Consider the following 21,402-nt stretch of genomic DNA (forward strand, 5'->3'; position numbering starts at 1 on the left):
CGAACGATCACATAGTTGATATACATGAAATGAAACCGCATTTGCGAATAATGAACTGCCATCATCTGTATAATGGGATGACGAAAATGCAAATTTGTGGCAGGTGTGGTTTACCCACTTATCACGAGCGATCACCTTAACATTCTTAACATGAGGCTATCCGATCACGACTCAAGACCAGACCAAACTCCCATATTTCATCACCCATGTGTCTACAACCTGCACTTATACATCCACTATGTGTATTCCTGTACAGAGAAGACATTTTAATTGAAAGTTGCTTTCCCGGTCTCGGCGGATAAGCACGATATTGCGGTACCTGTGTTCTCCAGAAGTACGACGCAGTGCTCCTACTGACATGCATGCATATCCGAAGGAAAATTGTATCACACTTATGAACAGCACAGGCACAGTAAGACATTTAATGTTGTGGAGAATGCAAACCAAAGACTACTTTTAATTGGCAGAATACTTAGAACATGCAATAAATCTACTACCTGCCTACACTATGCTCTGTCAGTGGTAGAGCATTGCTGTGCGGTATGGGATCCTTACCAGATAGGATTGACGGAGGACATCGAAAATGTTCAGAGAAGGGCAGCTCTTTTTGTATTATGGCGAACTAGAGAAGATAGTGTCACGGATATGCTACGCGAGTTGTAACGGCAATCAGACATTTTCCGTTACGGCGAAATCTTTGCACAGTATTTCAATCACCTACTTTGTCCTCTGAATGCGAAAATATTTTATTGGTGCTCACCCACATAGGGTGAAATAATGATCTTAGTAAAGGAAGATAAATCAGAGCATACACGGAAAGTTTAAATTGTTCGTTTTTTCAGCGCACAGCTCAGAATGGAACGGTAGAGAAACAGTGTAAAGGTGGTTCAGTGAACCCTCTATCAGTCACTAGGCCGCGCGGGATTAGCCGAGCGGTCTGGGGCGCTGCAGTCATGGACTGTGCGGCTGGTCCCGACGGAGGTTCGAGTCCTCCCTCGGGCATGGGTGTGTGTGTTTGTCCTTAGGATAATTTAGGTTAAGTAGTGTGTGAGCTTAGGGACTGATGACCTTAGCAGTGAAGTCCCACAAGATTTTAAAAAAAAAAAAAATCTGTCACTTGAAAGTAGTGATGTAGATCTACGTAGATGCACATTTACGTAATCGGCAAAGCTGTGATGGCGGAACCTGACCTCATCACTAACGATGAGAAAGGGGACTGGTTTTCGAACAACATTCCTACTCACACAGCCGTCTCAGAGCGCTAGTTTTTGACCCTTTCTCCGCGTAAAACCATGTTTGGGCTGTGACCCATCACTGCAGATGAGTATAACAACTTCTCCAACAATGAATTCACCGAACGAACAAATGTCATCTTGTATAACAGAGAGTACTTGGGACCTGATCTGTACGTTTTATAAAAAGGACACAGCTAACTTTCCAGATTAAAAGAAAGAATACGTTTCTCGTAATGGCACCTTTATTACATTGGAAACACCATCACAGTGAGACTGCAATTCAGTGAGCTGCAATGCTCTGACAATATTTACTTTTAGTCGAAAGAGTGGCTCATCAGAAAGTTGTGAGAGGAATTGATTGGAATGAGAAAGACGGCCTTCACCTAAAGACAGAGAGCGGCTGCATTCGTGTACAGCTGTCAATGCAAAGAGATAAGCAACAGCGTGAAATAATAGTAGAAATCAATTTGGGACGTACGGCGAACGTATCTGTTGGGACAGTACGGCTAAATTTGGCGTTAACTGGTTATGGCATAAGACGACCTACCCGAATGCTTTTGCTAATAGTACATCACCTTTAAACCCTCTCCTGCCCTCGTGAACGTATCGCATGGACCCTTGAAAACGGTGGTCTAGTAAGACGAGTCCCGATTTAGGTTGGTAAGAACTGATGGCAGGATTTGAGTGTGGCACAGACCCCGCGAAGCCATGGACCCAAGTTCTCAAAAAGGCATTTGTGCCAGCTGTTGTGGTTCCATAATAGCGTGGGCTGTGTTCACTTGGAATGGACTGGGTCTTCTGCTCCAACTAAACCAGTGATTGACTGGAAATGTTTATGTTCCGCTGCCTAAAGACCATTTGGTGCCATTCGTGAACACTGTGTTTCAAAACATGTGGTCGGGCCACAGTTGTTTGCGATTGGTTTCAACAGTATTCTGGACAATTAGAGCGAATGATCTGGTCATCCAGATTGCCTGCCATGAATCCCATCGAACATTTGTGGGACATAATCGAGAGGTCAATTCGTGCACAACCCTTTCATAAATACAGACAGCTATTGAGGCAGCATGGCACAGTATTTCTGCAGGGGACTTTCAGCGACATGTTGAGTCCAGACAACTTCGATTTGCTGCCCTACGCCTGGCTAACTAAGGTGGTCCGACAGGATATTGGGAGGTAACGCATGACTTTCGTCACCTTAGGGTATAAGACGGAGATATATACCCAGTACTCATGTGGGGTTGAGAAACGTAGAGCATTACTAAATGAGAAAAGGAAAAACTATTAGAGGTAGGGGTGTAAATGTGGAAACCCAGTTTGTTTTTGCTGTATAAAAGAAATGTTTACTTCTCTTTCAGCTTCAATAATTAGACCAAGCTAAATCATAATGTTTTAACAATTATTAAACACAAAAACTAAATATGTTAAAAATTGAAAAACATTTTCTGCTTGCACAACAACTCATTAATTTTTCAAGAAGTGAGAATAATGTGGAAACGCCTTAAATTTGTGGGAAACTGACCGCTTCAAACGAAAACTATTACAAATTTTAGGAACCATTTTATTTTATATTAAATTTAAATTGCACAAAAATATTTTTAAACGCAACTACAATAGAAAAATGCTTAATAAGTGAAGTTCACTTGCAAAAATCGCATATGTTAATATCTCCTTCATTTCAGGTACACAAAGAGTGACTCCACTCCTCACACACTACACACTTAATCCACAATTCTCCCAGAACGTCTTTGGAAACTGCACCTCCACAAGAAATACAAATGGCATCTTCTTCAGTAGGTTATTCTTCCCCAACTGGGAGATCCAAATCTGACTTGCCTGAAGAGACAGTTCGTGCATTTGGCTCTTCATCTGAATCCTCAGGTAACTTAAGGAGTGTTTACCGTACTCAGCTTCCAAAATACCAAAAAACTTATCTACAGCTTCTTTGTTGAACCCATTTGCTCTTGAGAATGAGGTCCCCATAGGTTTGTTGATTGTGAGTTTATTTCTGTGTCGTCTAAGAAAAAGGTCAAACAAAGCTCTACCTGCAGCATTTGAAGTAAAAGGATGATTAATATTATTTCTTTCCGCTAGCTGATATGCCTTTGTCTTGACATCTAATCTGGTAACCTTTGTCTTGACATCTAATCTGTTAAGGCCATAGAAACGATTATCCATTTCAATGAGATACTGTACCAACTGTTTCTCAATAGCATCAGGTAGTACAGGCTTACGTCCAAGTCTCAAAGAAACATATTCTTCAGGTGACATATCATTATGACATATCATTATGCACAAACCTTTGAAGTGTCGTCTGAGGTACACTGAAAGTTTTTACTGCTCTTCGTAACCCCATATGCTTTTCCCTTAAGGCTATTATAGCATTAATCATGTTTCCAGCATCCCATTTCTTCACAATAGCTCTTGGTTTCCGATCAGTTAGCTATCGTGACATCTAGAAACAGACGCAAAACGTATTGGATGTAATGTATTTGATGTTGGTACTGTGGAAATGTTTCCACAATGCCATCGTATGTATGCTTCCACATTACCTACACAACGGCCATTTTAAATTTCAGTACATTACATTAAGCAACTATCCATTTCAAGTTGACAAACGACTGCTAAAGCCTTCTATGCACCTCCCTTTATAAGCTATCAGACGTAAAGAAAAGATAACTACAAAGTATGTAGATAAATGTAACACCAAAACTTACCTAGAAAAAGGTTTAGAAAATGCGCGAACGTAAACTGCATCATTGTCACGGCGTCTGTTGCTCAACTGACTGCTAACCCTGTACCGTGACGAAAAGGAACTATTCCAACAATTTCTGGTTGCCCCGCTACAGAGCAGTACTCTGCAGGCCAGATACCAGACGTATACACATTACCCACACGTTTCCACATTTACACCCCGACCTCTAATATTTGAAACAAGAGCAATGGAGAAGATATGGGTACCCATCTTAGATAAAAGAGAATGAAGATGGAGATAGAACGAGGAAATCTAGCTTCTAATGCAACAAACAACAATACTTTAGAAGCCGAAGCCCAAAAGAATAAATTGTGTGTGCCATAGAGCCCGTGTAGTAGAAAATAGGCAGACGAAGAAAGCACTTGACGGGAGACCAAACACCAGACTCCCCACGGGACAACCAAGGCAGCGCAAGGTGAATGACTAGACGTACGTGCTGGCAGCCCTGGTGACTGAAGACACCTGCAGGAGTGGAGCAAAATACTGAAAGGAATGGAGGCACTTATGTAGTCTGCGGGACCTGTGGTCTATTAAAGCGCTTGTTGGAAGGCGTGCTGAAAAGTAATGCCTCCGAATTTTTATGTGAAAACTCTTGAAACTTTTTAAGTGAAAGAAACGTTATTAACACTCTGCATTTTTAATCCTCACGTCCACATATTTTCAGCCTCTGCCACTAACGGGCTCCTGATAGTAGCACGTAACATGGCGGTGTGTAATGTAAATAATTCACTGGGTGAGAAACAGAGTACTCTAATGATTCGAAATCCAAGAGTTCGTCCACACATGTAGCACTCTCTCCTTCATCACGACGGTGCCACTACTGCTGTGACATCTGCAACAATCCGACGCCTCGGGTTCACTGTCATCGATCATCCTCCGATACAGCCCCAACGTGCCCCATCTGATTTTGGTTCAGACGGTTCAAATGGCTCTGAGCACTATGGGACTTAGGTCATCAATCCCCTAGAACTTAGAACTGCTTAAACCTAACTAACGTAAGGACATCACACACATCCATGTCCGAGGCAGGATTCGAACCTGCGACCGTAGCAATCCTGCGGTTCCGGACAGCAGTGCCTAGAACCGCACGGCCACCACGGCCGGCCATCCGATTTTCATCAGTTTCCAAAACTTAAAGAACATCTTCGAGAAATTCACTTTGATAGTGTAGAACTGTTGCAAGCAGAAGTGAGGTTGTGGCTACGTCAACAAAGTTTAACATTCTGCAGTAAAGGTATCAACAAAGTGGGATCCCGTTGGGAGAAATGTGTTGATCGCCAGTGTAATTATGCTGAGAAATAAATGTGTAGGCAAGAAAAATAAATATGTAGAATAGTAATAAAGTTCGTTTTATTTAAAAGGCTTTAAAAGTTTTCACATAAAAAATTGGAGACAATGATTTTTAGCGTGCGTTTTTAATTATCTGCTACAAACAGAGACAGTGTGGGGATATAATTTGGTTGGTAAAAAGGAAAGATTTGCTGTCTTATTGAAGAGGAACTTCTAAAATACTAGTACGTAAGAATTTAAATCTTAGTGCTTGAGTCCGACCTAATTTTCGCAACCGAGTGTTCCGGTAGTGTTTAAGGGGAGGTTTACTATCTTTTGGTTTCAAAAATCGGTTTAAATTGCATTTTTCGATCCATAAAAGTTTTTAGAATCGACTCCCGAAACGGTTTTTCCGAATACGGAACGGAAATGTTTGTTATTCGTGGTTGAAAAAAAAAATGAACTTACCTGGTTCAAATGGTTCAAATGGCTCTGAGCACTATGGGACTTAACTGCTGAGATAATCAGTCCCCTAGAACTTAGAACTACTTAAACCTAATTAACCTAAGGACGTCACACACATCCATGCCCGAAGCAGGATTTGAACCTGCGACCGTAGCGGTCGCGCGATTCCAGACTGGAACGCCTAGAACCGCTCGGCCACACAGGTCGGCGACACCTGCCTGAAACAGGCCTTTTACACGAACCAGTTTTTTTGTTTCGGAGGACGAGTTATTGTACCGGTGCTTGGGAGGAAACACACAAAATTCAAATTAGAGTTTGAACGCGTGTGTTTAAAGTTAGCCCCAAAGAACTTCCATTATGGTGCGAAGACTGTGTAGACTGCGACTTTCCTGGCAGTGAACACCTTCGACGAAGGGTATTCAGCCATGACAACGATGGACGTCATCCTGTTCGCCAAGCATTCGGTCGACCACCGGAATCAAGCGGCCGAAAACCGCTTGTCACCGGCCGTACGAGCGGCTCTGGAGCAGCGCAGGATGGCCCAGATCGAGCAGAACGCCCTCTATGAGGAAGAGGAAGAACTAGTTTATGGACCCCGAATAGCAGATTGAACTTACATTGCATAATATTATATTTACATGTAGTCAAAACTTCAAAAGCGGTTTTGTCGAGATGACTTTTTTTGGGCGCGGTATTGTAACTTCAAATCTAATGAACCGATTGGCATGATTCTTTGTTTCAGACAAAGCTAACTAAATTGTCTAGGAGTTGTATCACTTTTATTCCGATCCATCAACTAGAAATATTTTTACTTGGCCGATGAAGGCGAAAAGTCGATGAAAAAAAAAACCTATTTTCTTCAAATGGCCGCCAAATTGTTTCCTATGGTCCAAATAACTTAAGCCAGGTATAACTCCTACAGAATATTATATACTTCGCTAACGTCAACTCAATTTTGATTTCAGACGAGTCGGTTGTCCTGTGACATACCGCGAGTGAAAGTCTACATCGAAATTTTGTTTCGTTCCGACAGCACTTCCGCCTTTGCTCTGCGACATTTCCGGTCGAAATACTTTCAGTTTGTACAGGAAATATCAGTAAAAATTTTGACCAAATTTGATATAGATTCCCATAACGCATCCTGTGAAAAAAATTCTCAAAGAACATGCTTTTTTCGCGACAAAGATAGTAAAGTTCCCCTTAAGCCTCTTTCACTGATCCAGTCGGAGAGGATGCGAAGTGCCTTTCCTTGGATTTGTGGTTTCCACTCACTGTTTCCCGACGCAAAATTGGTCACTCCGGTGCTGGCACATCCGCTTGATCTCCGCCCTCTGCGCGGCAGGAGACGCTGCGGCTGTTCCCGCCGGCGCCGATCATCCACCGCGAGGTGGAGACGTCGGAGCTGAAGATCGGCGGCTGCACGCTGCCGGTGGGCGCCTCGGTGCTGGTGCTGAGCTACTCGGCGCACCGCCACCCCGACCACTTCGACAGCCCGCAGCACTTCTGCCCGGAGCGCTTCTCGGAGCCGCGCGCGCGGCCGCGCCACCCGTACGCGTACGTGCCGTTCGGCGCGGGCCCGCGCATCTGCGTGGGGCGCGCCTACGGCCTGCTGCTGGCCAAGGCGGCCGTGGCGGCCGTGCTGCGCCGCCTGCGCGTCGAGTCGCGCCTCAGCTGGCAGGACCTGCGCGGCCTCGCCCACGGCATCGTGCTCAAGCTCGAGGCCGGCTTCCCCGTCGAGCTGTTCCCGCGCTACCCCGGCTACTACCGCCCGGAGGCGCCGGCGCCGGCGCCGCCCGTCTGCGGCCTCCTCCACAGGCGTCTCTCCGCGGCTCACATCTCGGCCACGATACCTCAAGGTATGGAGGTAAAGAGTCTCGACCAGTCAACTCCCGATACCCTAATCAGGAGAGCTATCTTGTCTAAACCAGCTTCAGACGTCTGATTGCCTTACAAATGAGTAATTTGCTGCGGGAAAGACGGCAATTCGTAGTAGATGATGGAAAATCACCTTGCAAAACAGAAGTGATAGCCGACATTCCCCAAGTAAGTGATATAGCCCTTCTGCTGTTCCTAACCTACAGGGAGATTCAAAAGTAACCGTACAAGCTTCGTGGGTGTAATGTATGCATCGAAATAAGCCTGAACCGTTAAAGAAAATTTTTTTCTGAAATTGCATTATTTTCGAGTTACGACGCGTGTTATCAGTTGTGCTAAGCACAAATGGGTCTTGAGAACGTCCTGGAAAGGTCCAACCATACACTATGTAATCAAAAGTATCCAACACCACCGGCCGCGGTGGCGATGCGGTTCTAGCCGCTTCAGTCCGGAACCGCGGGACTGCTACGGACGCAGGTTCGAATCCTGTCTCGGGCATGGATATGTTTGATGTGCTTAGGTTAATTACGTTTAAGTAGTTCTAAGTTCTAGGGGACTGATGACCTCAGCAGTTAACTCCCATAGTGCTCAGAGCCATTTGAACCATTTTTTTATCCAACACCCCCAAAAATATACGTTTTTTATATTAGGTGTATTGTGCTGCCACCTACTGCCAGGTACTCCATATCAGCGACCTGACTAGTCATTAGACATTGTGAGAGAGAAGAATGGGGCGCTCCGCGAAACTCACGGACTTCGAACGCGATCAGGTGACTGGGTGTCACTTGTGTCATACTATGTACGCGAGATTTCCACACTCCTAAATATTCCGAGGTCCATAGTATCCGATGTGACAGTGAAATGGAAACGTGAAGGGACGCGTACAGCACAAAAGCATACAGGCTGACCTCTTCTGTTGACGGACAGAGACAACCACAATTGAAGAGGGTCGTAATGTGTAATAGACAGACATTTATAGAGAGCATCACATAGGGATTCCAAACTGCATCAAGATCAATTGCAAGTACTATGACGCTTAGGCGGGAGGTGAGAAAACTAGGGTTTCATGGTCGAGCAGCTGCTCATAAGCCACCCATCAAGCCGGTAAATGCCAAACGACGCCTCGCTTGCTGCAAGGAGCGTAAACATTGGACGATTGAACCGTGGAAAAACCTTGTGTAGTGTGACGAATCACGGTACATAATGTGGTGATCCGATGGCTGTGTGTGGGTATGGCGAATGCTCGGTGAACGTCACCTGCCAGCGTGTGTAGTGCCAACAGTAAAATTCGGAGGCGGTAGTGTTATGGTGAGGTCTTGTTTTTCCTGGAGGGGGCTTGCACCCCTTGTTGTTTTGCGTGGCACTATCACAGAACAGGCCTACATTGATGTTTTAAGCACCTTCTTGCTTCCCACTGTTGAAGAGCAATTCAGGGATGGCAATTACATTTTTCAACACAGTGGAGCACCTCTTCGTATTGTACGGCCTATGGCGGAGTGGTTACAGGACAATAACAACCCTGTAATAGGCTGGTCTGCACAGAGTTCTGACCTGAATCCCACAGAACACCTTTGGGATGTTTTGGAAAACCGACTTCGTGCCAGGACACGCCGACCGACATCGATACCTCTCCTTAGTGCAGCAGTCTGTGAAGAATGGGCTGCCATTCCCCAAGAAACGTTCCAACACCTGATTGAACGTATGTCTGCGAGAGTGTAAGCTGTCATCAAGCCTAAGGGTGGGCCAACACTATATTGAATTCCAGCGTTACCGATGACGGGCGCTACCAACTTGTAAGTCATTTTCAGCCAGGTGTCCGGATACTTTTGATCACATAGTGAAGTACATGCTACGCAAGTGACACCGCTGTGACACTTCATTCAACTGTGTGTCGCCTGTTGCCGACAGAGCAATTCCACCCTTTTTACCTGCAGAAAGTACAGGAACTGGCACCTACAGACTATCCTAGACATCAGACCTTCTGTCGGTGGTTACCCGAGCGCGACTGTGCGGTCCTCGGGTATCTTTTACGGATGAGAGCCTCTTTATCCGTGCGGGTATCGTGAAAGCTCATAAGATGCACGTCTACCTGTATGAGAATCCTCGTGTACCTGCAATAAGAGGATATCAAAATCATTTTGCAGTGATCATCTGGTGTGCTATAGTGGACAATCGGTTAACTCGGAGCGCATGTTATTCCACAGTGCCTGACTGTTTTGTGTGGTGTTAGCGGGGGAAAGTTCCGAAAAAGTTTGAATTATGTGTAGATGTTCAAATAAGTTTCGATCTTGTAGCCGATTATCGTTTAGTTCATTGTACGATATTTCGACTGGGCACCTACCAGTCATCTTTAGATGAGCCATCGCAAACTGACGGAGAGTCACTCCGTTCCGCAACACATATCGTGCTGGGAGAATTCCGTGCACTCGCCAAAATCAAGTTGACAGACGGACCACACTCTCCAGCTGCAGCGCCCCCGCTGGTGGAACCGCGAAACTCAGCCATCCTCTGCATTATCGCTCATCGCGGCCGTTGGCGCACTGGGTCGTCTTCAATTAGCACAGATCGAGGAGATGATGGAGTTCCATGCACTGTCCAACTGGTAGCCATTGTCGTGGTTCACCATCTTTTCCCCAGGCGTTTTTCAACGAATTCTTTAATAATGGACTCCCAAAAAGATGTGCTGTGGCCAGAATCATAGTTCTGTCACACTCCATTGAATGTCCAGTGAGAATACAATGTTCGGCAATAGCAGACTTGCTTGTTTGCAGAAGGTGAGTGCAACGTTGATGTTCAATGCGACGTTCTTTCACATTGCGAGAGGACTGTCCTGTGTAAGCCATACTAACTGACAAGGTATTTTGTAAATTCTATGCTTGTGATATGATGCAGAACTTTTGGGGTATGTTAAGTTCGACTTGTTACGTGTTAGATTGAAAATCCTTTTCACCTGAAATTTACAAGGATTCTTGCTATTTTAGACTAAATGTTGCACACAAAAGGAACAAAAGATAACGACTTAGACAGCGTGCTCTTTATCCATTTCATCATCTTTTGTTTTAAATGACAGTGCCTTGTTAATCTGCTGGGAGGAATATCGATTATTTCTGAGCACTTTTTTTTAGATGGCCGAGCTCTTTATACAGAACATCTTGATCTGAGGCAGTGTGAGCTCTATGTATGAAGACATAAGAACGCTCATAGTTTTCGAGGGGTGATGACAGCATGACACTCTCAGATGCCAGTCAGTATGAGTGGGCTGGCAATAAACTGAATTCTCCAGACAGCCATCACTCTTTCGTGTAACCCAGACATCCAAGAAAGGTCGACAGCCATCTTTCTCTTTTTCCGTAGAGAACTTTATGTTATTATGAATGGAGCTTAGGTGGTGAAGAAACTCCATCAATTTATCTTCTTCATGAGGCCACACTATGAAAGTACGGTCCACGTACCTCCAAAATACAGCTGATTTAAGGACAGGCGATTCAAGAGCTCCCTCCTCTAAATCCTCCACAAAAAGGTTGGCCACCAAGAGAGAGAGGGGCCTACCCATGATGACGCCGTCACTCTGTTCAAAATGTACTTGGTTGAACATAAAATAGGTTGAGGATAGAGGGTACCGAAACAAAGCAGTAATGTCCACCTGAAACGTTTTGCCCATTAGTGCCAAGGAATCTTTAGGAGTGACCTTGGTAGAATATGATACCATACGAAAAGTAACAAAACGCTCAGAACTGCTAAGACGGATAGCCCCAGCCTATTGATAAAGTCAGTCGACTTATGGAAGTGATGTGAGTATTTGCTCAATAATGATGTCATCAAAGAAGCGAGACGTTTGGCTAAATCATAATTAGCAGCTCCTATGTTGCATGCTGCCCACTGTTGGACATAAGATCTGTTGGAAGTCGGTAAGTACTTTCATTCCCAAATACTAGGCGAATGTAATATGGGCAATTTTCGCGGCGTCAGATACGCTGTCTCAAGAAATACACACTAATTTTAATACTTCACTTACTGCCCTAAACCACGTTTAACATAAAATTATATCTATTCAAATAGCTCTAAGCACTATGGGACTTAACATCTGAGGTCATCAGTACCCGAGACTTAGAACTACTTAAACCTAACTAACCTTAGGACATCACACACATCCAATCCCGTGGCAGGATTCGAACTTGCGACCGTAAAGATTATATCTGTTAATGGTTAGATTATGAAAACATCTCAAATTTCTAAATTCAATGGCTAATTATAATATAAGATCAAAAAATCTCCATTGGGAGGCATTTTCTTCTTTTTTTTGTCTCATCGGTCTTCTGGCTGGCCTGATGTGGCCCGCCACGATTTATCCTCCAGTGTCACGTGCCTACCTCTTAACCTCCGAGTAGCAGTTGCACCCTACGTCCTCAATTATTTGCTGGTTTTATTCCAATCTCTGTCTAGCTTTACAGCCTTTACGGTCTGCAGCTTCCCCTAATATCGTGGAATTGATTCCGTGATGTCTTAACACGTGTCTCCTCAACCTGCCCTTATTCTTGCCAATGTTTCTACACATTCCTTCATTTCCCGATTTTGCAGAGAACGTCCTCATTCCTTACGTTGTCAGTCCACCTAATTTTCAACATTCTTCTGCAGCATCACATCTCAGATTCTTCTGTCCTGGTTTTCCCATACTCCATGTCTCTCTGTCATACAATTCTGTGCTCGAAACGTTCATTCTCAGAAATTTCTTCCTCAAGTTAAGGCTTATGTTTGATGCTGGTAGACTTCTCTTGGCCAGGAATTCCCCTTTTTCCGATGCTATTCTGCTCTTCATGTTCTCATTGCTCAAATGGTCATGGGTTATTTTGCTGCCTAGGTAACAGAATTTCTTAACTCTATTTACGTCATGATAACCGGTTTTGATATCAAGTTTCTCACACTTCTCACTTCTCCTGCTTCTTATTACTTTCGTCTTCCTTCGACTTACTGTCAGTCCATAATGTCTACTCTTTACACCTTTTATTCCATTCAGCAGATGCATGATGACCAGTTTTGATGTCAATTTTCTCACGTTTCTCGTCTCTCCTGCTTATTATTACTTTTGTCTTCCTTCGACTTACTGTCAGCCCATGATGTTTACCTCTTTACATCTATTATTCCATTCAGCAGATGCTGTAACTCTTCACTGAGGACAGCAGCGAATCGTATATTTGTATCATTTCACCTTGAATTTTAATTCCACTCTTGAATCTTTCTTTTATTTCCTCCATTGCTTTTCTCTGTATAGATTGAATAGTACGGGAGAAAGACTACATTCCTGTCTTACCCCTTTTTTACTCCGTGCACTTCACCATGGTCTTCCACTCTTATTGTTCCCTCTTGGCTATTCAACATACTGTATATTACCCGTCTTTTCCTATAGCCTACCCTAAGTTTCTCAGAATTTCGAAAATCCTGCACCGTTTGACAGAGTCGAACGCTTTGTTCAACATGAAAAATTCTATGAAGTGCCTTCACTTTTCTTTAGTCTTGTTTCCATCATCAACCGCAACGTCAGAAGTGTTCTCCGGCACCTTGACCTTTCCTAAAGCTGAACTGATCGACATAAATACGTCCTCAGTCTTCTTTTATATTCATCTGTATACTATTCTTGTCAGCAGCCTGGATAGAAGTGCAGTTAATCTGCTCGTGCAATAATTCTCGCACTTGTCGGCCTTTCGAATTATGAGGATAATATTTTTCCAAAGTCTGGTTGTATGTCGGCAGTCTCATACGTTCTACCTACCAACGTGAGCAGTCGTTTTACTGCCATTTCCTACAATGATCTTAAAACTCTTGTTTGACATGGTCAATACCATCTGCCTTATTTGATTTTTATATCGAGTCTTATTTCTTCTGCAATCACGTTGCATGCAGCGTAGCTCAGCGTGTTTGGTCAAAGGTTTAGGTGCCCTCTTAATAAAAAAAAAAGAGTGAACGTCTTAACGATTAACTTGAAGGGGTAGCATCTTTGAATCATAATCAAAACGTCCTCATTCGCGGGTTTTCATTAATAATTAGCATTTGGCAGCAGAGAACTTCCGGCATAAGAAGTCACCCTCATTCTGCCAACGCCATTGTCAAAGAGGGTGGAGGAGCGGACAGAGCTTCGGGGCATTCTCTTGCCCTTGGGGTGGGAAACTGCCCCTAAAGGCGAATGAATCAGCAATGATCAACGGCATGAGAATGCAGAAGGGAATGGAAACCACTACATTAATGACAAATAACACATATCCACAGGACATGTGGCCTGTAATTAAAAAGTGTCATGATGATCCCTTCTTTGACAGAAGATTCTGGAATAGTCACCAAATCGGTCCTACAGGAGGGGACTGTCAAGGGGGAGGTGACCATGACAAAAAGACTGAATAGTCAACGAGTCGGGGCATGGAATGTCAGAAACTTGAACGTAGTAGGGAAGCTAGAAATGCAAAGGCTCAGTCTAGATACAGTAGGGGTCGGTGAAGTGAAATGGAAGAAAGACAATGACTCCTGGTCAGATGAGGGTAAGATAATATCAACAGCTTCACTGGAGTAGGATTTGTTACGAACAGGAAGGTAGGGCAGAGAGTGTGTTACTATGAATAGTTCAGTGATAGCGTTCTTCTTATCAGAATCGACAGCAAACAAACAGCGACAACGTCGCAGCTGAAGATGAAGAGACAGAGAAAGTATATGAGGATATTGAAAGGGTAATACAATATGTAAAGGCAGATGAAAATTTAATAGTCATGGGGGACTGGATGCAGCTGTAGAGGAAGGAGTAGAAGGAAAGGTTACCGCAGAATATGGACTTGGAACAAGGAATGAGAGAGGAGAAACACTAATTGTGTTCTGTAATAAATATTAGCTAGTAATAGCGATATAATAGTTGATATAAAAGATATAGGGAATCCAGTATAAGAATCAGAATTTAAGAGCGCTCTGGAGGACTTCAGATCAAATAAGGCAAAAGGGACAAATAACATTCCAGTAGGATTCCTAAAATCATTGAGAGAAGTGGCAACAAGACGACTACTCACGTGTGGCAATACACTGTCTGACTTTCGAAAAAATATCATCCTCACAATTCCGAAGACTGCAAGGTCTGACAATTGCGAGAACTATCGCACAATTATCTTAATAACTCACGCATTCAAGTTGCTGACAAGAATAATATACAAAATAATGGAAAAGAAAGTTGAGGATGTGTTAGATGACGATCGATTTGGCTTAAGGAAAGGTAAACGCACCTGAGATGCAATTCTGACGTTGCGATATAATGGAAACAAGACTAATGAAAAATCAAGACACGTTCGTAGGATTTGTCGACCTATAAAAAGCGTTCGACAATGTTAAATGGTGCATGACGTTAGAAATTCTGAGAAAAATAGTGGTAAGCTATAGGGAGAGACGGGTAATATACAATACGTACAAGAACCAAGAACTAAGTGTACGGATTAAAAAGTGCGTAAGACAAGGATGTAGTCTTTCGGCCCTACTGTTTAAACTGTACATCGAAGAAGCAATGATGTAAATAAAAGAAACCTTCACGCGTGGTGAAATAATATCAGTTATACGATTCGCTGATGACACTGCTATCCTGAGTGAAAGTGAAGAAGAACTGTATGATACGCTGAATGGAGTGGACAGTCTAAAGAGAACAGAATATGGGTTGAGAGTAGGTCGAATTAAGGCGAAAGTATTGAGATGTAGCAGAAATGAGAGCAGTGAGAAACTAAACGTCAGGATTCATGGTCACCAGGCGGATTAAGTTAAGGAATTCTGCTACCTGGGCAAGGAGGGTATCAAAAGCAGACTAGCACTGTCAAAAGGGCATTCCTGGCCAAGAGAAATCTACTAGTACCAAACATAGGCCTTAATCTGAGGCAGAAATTTCTGAGAATATACGTTTGGAGCACGTGCATGGTAGTGAAAAAGGTACTGCGAGAAAACCGGAACAGAAGAGAATCGAAGAGTTTGAGATGTGGTGCTACAGACGAATGTTGAAAGTTATTGGGCTGATAAGGTAAGGAATGAGGGATTTCTGCACAGAATCGGAGAGGAAAGGAATGTGAAATCACTGACAAGGAGAAGGGACAGGATGATAGGTCATCTGTTAAGTCATCAGGAAATGACTTCGATGGTACTAGAGGGAGCTGTAGAGGGCAAAAACTGTAGAGAAAGACAAGAGATTGGAATACAGCCAGCAGATAATTGGGGACGTAGGTTGCAGATCATACTCTGAGATGAAGAGGTTGGCACAAGGAGACGAATTCGAGGCTGGCCTGTCAAACCATTCAAAGGACCAAAGGACTGATGACTTCTAAAAAAAAAAAAAAAAAAAAAAAAAAAGTCATTAGACAAGTCCTCCCATACCTAGAGGCCTTAAAGTGCACTATCCACCTACCTGCTCTCATCTGTGCATTTAAGTGGAATTCCCATAGCACTTTTAACGTTGCCACTCTTGGTTTTAGTTTCATCGATGGTTGTGTTGACGTTCACATATGCTGTGTCGCTCCCCCCATCAGTAATTTCTTTTACAATTTCTTCACATTTTCCATGCAGCCATTTCGCCTTAGCTTCCCTGCGCTTCCTATTTATTTCGTTCCAAAGTGAAGGTGTATTACTGTGTTCCAAAGTGTCCCTGAATATTCCCATACTTCCTTTTTTCATCAATAATATGAAATTTTTCTTCTGTTTCCAATGGTTTCTTTATAGTTGCCATCTTTGTTCCTCCCCTTTTCTTTCCAACTTCCGTGATTGCCCTTTTTTGAGATTTCCATTCCTCTTCTACTTACTGCCTACTGACGGATTCTTTATCACAGTATTTATGTGCTTAAAGAACTTCGAGTGTACTTCTTGATGCTTAATATTTCCGGATTCCAATTTTCACATTGATTCTTCCTGACTAGTCTCTTAAACTTCAGCCTACTCTTCATCACTACTAAATTGTTATCTGAGTCCATATCTACTCCTGGTTACACTGTACAATCTAGTCTCTGCTTTGGGAAACTCTGGCTGACCATTTTGTAATCTATCTGATATCTCCCGAGATTTTCCAAGTATATGTTCTCCTTTCGTGATTCTTGTACAGAGTATTTTCTATTTCCAAGTGAAATTTATTGCAGAACTCAATTAATCATTGTCCTCTCTCATTGCTAATACGAAGCCCACATTCTCCCATAGCCCTTTCTTCTACTGTTTCTCCTACAACCGCATTCCAATCCCCCACGGCTATTAGAGTTTAATTTCCTTTCAGTATCCTCCTATACTTTCTCTATCTCTTTATCTTCGGCTTGCAACAATAGCATGTATACTTGAACTAATTTTGTCGGTTTCCTGTCGATTGTTATCAGAACAACCCCATCATTGATATGTTCATAGTAACTCATCTCTCTCCTACCATCAGATTCGTATCAAATCTTAGTCCCATTACACCATTTTCCATTGCTGTACTCGTCTGACCAGAAACCCTTGTCTTCTTTTCATTTCGCTCTGTAACACGTTGTCATTTTGTGTAAAGTGCAGGTGGGTAAAGCTATTTTGTGATCATACGCAAGTGGATAACATATCTTACTGTCTTCTCAAGCCCAGGATGGTAAACAGACATTCTACATAGCTACTAATTTTGGCCCTGTAATACCGCTAATGTTAGGTTCAGATCGTCTAAAATTAATTATAAATTCACGTGTGACATAACAAGAATGCACAAATTGATATAAATGAGAGTTTGGGATTTTTTCTAAAATGACAACAAAACCTCTCCCTTTTTCATTCTACATTTAATTTATCACTGCTTTCAGTGTCCAAGTGAAACATAACAAGCAAGTTCAATTACTTTCAACTCTCAACAAAATAGTTAACATTAGGCATTGAACATGTGATTATCAAATCTTTATCGCTATATATGAGAATGTTGCATCTAGCTAAAAAACTAAACCTTCATCAGTGAAATTTACATCTACGTTGTCGTAGCTGTCAATGGACAAAGTTGGTGGAGAATGAAATTTTATCTTTTAAACTAATCAAACTCTCATGTACTCACTGGAGGGTACGTTAGTATTCAACTCTTGAAATTCTATATTCAAAGTGCATGGAGGTTGGAGTGAGCAAACTCTCGACTCAGCATCAGGAACTGTGGTGGCGTTGTCTCCATGCTGGAGACCTTGGCCTTGACTGAATCACTCAGTCTCAACTTTCCTGCGTTCCGTAGAACGTTAAATTTTCCTTAGTCGAAATAATGGCTATTGCACACTTGCTAAGGAATGGAGCAACATGCACAATGCTTTGCTCACAAAAATTCCCACAGGAATATAAGCTACCGCTTTACATCTGTCGCCACGATACGTGAAGCTTACCACCCTCACTTTGCAGACGTAAAGGTCTCAACATCTTCGCTATTTTTCCACACATAGGTGTAGCCCGCTGCGAGACGAGAGAGCTCTGTTAATTTAGTTCCCAGAAATGCTTTTATATGTCGTACCTCTCACCACTGTGTCTCTTCTATGTCACACAGTATGGCTTCAGCCAACTGCTTCCTTGTTATAGGTTATTTTTCTTGCCGGTTCGCAGCTACCCTCTTACCCACGGTCTTGGCTGTATTTGTTTAAAAGGTATTATATTGTTCTCACCTTATTTCTTTCTGCACTGCAGATGGGCCTTCTTTTGTTAATGTTAATTGGGGTTCCCCGATGCCATTAGCCACGTGCACAGTCCACCTCCAAACTGCTTTCACTTTATCTCATTTACGCATGCCCCTGTCGTTATAAGGGTAGATATTGTTTTGTTATTCAGTACATGCAATTATTACAATTGCTTCCCGTTAACAATATTGAGTTATTTTCTGGGGATTTTATTCTGTATCTTAATTATGAAGCGCATGTATGGTCCGAAGAATGGGGACACCTAACAACTCAACTGACCCCCACTTATCTAGAGTGAGTCTTAGCACTTTCTATCTTCCCTATCACGTTCAAGCTTCTGACATTCCATGCCCCGACTGGTAGAACATTATCCTTTTGTTGGTTATTCAATCTTTTTCTCATGTTCACTTATTCATTGGCAGTCCCCTCCCAGAGATCAGGTTTGGGAACAAGTCTGGTATCTTTTATCAGTGGAGATACCATTGTGATACTTTTTTAATTACAGGCCAGATGTCCTGTGGATACATGTGGCGTGTTCTTAATACAGCGGTTTCCATTGCCTTGTGCATTCTCATGACATTGTTCACTGCGGATTCTTCCGCCTTTAGGTTCAGTTTCCCACCTCAAATGCAAAAGTGAGCCTTGAACCTCTATCCGCTCCTCCACCCTCGTTGTCAAGGCTGTTTGCTGAAAGTGGGGTGGGTTCTTAAGCCTGAAGTCTTTAGCTGCAATTGCTTATGATGTTTATTTAAGCAGTTGTGGATTTAGAACATGGGGCCGAAGACTGACCACAATGTTCCTGACACTCATCGAGGAAAAGGGAAAGAAGTCGAAGTATGTGGCAAACTGAACCAAAGACGAGTGTAGTCGCTCACTGCCGTAGAGCAGCAATTATGTTATTTTGTTTTATTTATATATTTCTTTATTGTGTTACGTATAAACAAAGAAACAACGTGGAAGACATATGGGATGCCGTGCTAAGTTGGAGGGGGAGAACTAAATGACACTTCTAGTGCGTGATAGACATTGAAGATAAAAAGGAGAAACAAAATAGTAATAGGCATGGTGTAAGTGATGCACTATTGTACGTGACGTCTTGTCACCTCGCGTCTCTTCTCGTTTCAGTCCATGTTATGCCACGTTCTTTGGTTAAAGTATATGATCAGTCATATCAACCTCTCTTGCTAGGTATGTTCCAGCTATTCCGTGGATGGTGCAGGGCACCCCATAGGTAATTTTAAAAATTTGACTGTATTGTGATTGGTGAAGAACAGTGTGGTACCGTTCATGGAGGTAACACCAAAAATCAAGAACACGTGTGGGTTCTTCAGGGTAGAGATATTTCACTGCCTGTCCATAGACACACAAAATTGCATTCATAAACAGCTGTTGGAAAGTCCTGTAAAACTCCAGTGAGAGCCCATCGGCTCCTGGAGATTTGTTAGCAGCGCCTATAAAGATATCGTCGTGAAATTCGTCTTCCATCAAGTCCTGCAATAAGTCCTTTGCCACGTCCGATGGAACTGTACCATATAATAATCCGGAAATGGCGGCTATCATCACAGGATCTGCGCGCTCTGCCGCGTAAAGGTGCGAGTAATGCGCGTAGAAGGCTCCTACAATGTCCCATTGCACTTCAGCTAGCTGGCCGTCGCCCGTAACCAAGTTATGCACCCGTGTTCTCGTTCGCTTTTTATTCTGAAAATTAACGTGTCGCCTCGAAGGTAGATACAGAGGCACCCCTTCATGAGCTCTCACCAGATCGACGTCCGGCCCCGGTAGCTGAGTGGTCAGCGTGACGGAATGTCAATCCTAACTGGCTGTTGTGTTGTCCTAATCATCATCATTTCATCCCCATCGACGCGCAGGTCGCCGAATTGGCGTCAACTTGAAAGACCTGCACCAGGCGAACGGTCTACCCGACGGGAGGCCCTAGCCACACGACATTTCATTTTTACCAGATCGACGACTTTAGCCTTGGTAGGGTTGATCACTGGTTGGCGATCTGGTGAGGGTGGCATAGCGGAACGTTCTCATAGGATGGTGTAACGGAAGTCGACCTGTTTCGTCTCCATGTTGCCGCGTCCCTACCATACGTCCTTAGTGTTCACCGGAGATCAGGCTTGGCACATTTGATCTACCAAGTTAATACCAATACGAAGTGAGCGCGACAGCCGACAGTGTGGTGCCACGTGTCTCCGTTGCATCCCTGCATACCCGTCAGGCGAGGTGGTCGCTGTTCGGATTCCATTGGAGTCCACTCCTCCATACGCAGAGGGGATGAAAGGCAATAGCACAGATATATGCCACGGGGTAGATATATGCCAGAGAAGGTCGTAGGCCATATTTCCGCACCACGTATCGCTGCTATAAGGGTATGTGTACCGTAGGACTAATCTATCCTCCTCGCTTAGCTACTGGTAAAGTGGATGATTCTGGGAGCGTCACCATGTTTATGTCGCCATTTGTCGACAGGATGAAGCTCCTGTACAACGGCCTCGAGTTCTGGGCAACGTGAATGGCGTGGCGGCTGCTCGGTAGAGCCCTCCAAACAATTGAAGTCGCCACCTATCAGCATGTCATCCAGTCGACCGTGGTAGAGTTGCGCTGTATCCATCGTGAGAAAACGCGTCCTCACCTTCGTCGCGAGTCAGACGGAGGGTACATGCTAACGAGCTGCACGGCGTTGGCCGTAACGGCCATTCCTCTCGCATTCAGGAGATGTCGCACATCAGTGGCCGTCAAATCCACACGGAGAAGGTTGGCAACCCCACTGTCTGTGGGAGACACACGAGAGATACAAGTCGTACATAAAATAAAATTTATATATATATATATATATATATATATATATATATATATATATATATATATATATATATATATATATATATATAAAATCAGGGACTCTTGCTACATTGCCTTTTTATAAGAATGCAACGAACACAGTCAGTAATATTAATAGTGGTTAGACGGACGGTCTGTTGTCTAGGACTGCCGGTTTCGGCTGATGTCGTAACAGAAAAGTGGGGGACAGTAAATCTCTGAATTTCACAGCCTGCAACACCAGTTAACGGGGCCTGTGGTAGGAGATGGCAGACGAAAGGCCATGGCCCGCCACATCCCCTATCGCCACATAAGAGACGTCCTCAACGCC

At 43.5% G+C, this 21,402-nt stretch overlaps 1 protein-coding gene across 1 annotated transcript in view; it reads left to right on the plus strand.

The window, feature by feature from the left end:
* LOC124803332 (cytochrome P450 4C1-like) overlaps positions 1 to 21,402 on the plus strand; it is a 73,076-nt gene that overhangs the window by 41,828 nt on the left and 9,846 nt on the right. Inside the window, exons 6-7 of the mRNA XM_047264516.1 lie at positions 7,067 to 7,394; positions 7,439 to 7,580. Of these exons, the coding sequence (XP_047120472.1) occupies positions 7,067 to 7,394; positions 7,439 to 7,580 (470 nt within the window). The remainder of the gene's footprint in view (positions 1 to 7,066; positions 7,395 to 7,438; positions 7,581 to 21,402) is intronic.

This window comes from Schistocerca piceifrons, chromosome 6, assembly GCF_021461385.2.
Source record: "Schistocerca piceifrons isolate TAMUIC-IGC-003096 chromosome 6, iqSchPice1.1, whole genome shotgun sequence".
In the NCBI taxonomy this organism is placed as follows: domain Eukaryota; kingdom Metazoa; phylum Arthropoda; class Insecta; order Orthoptera; family Acrididae; genus Schistocerca; species Schistocerca piceifrons.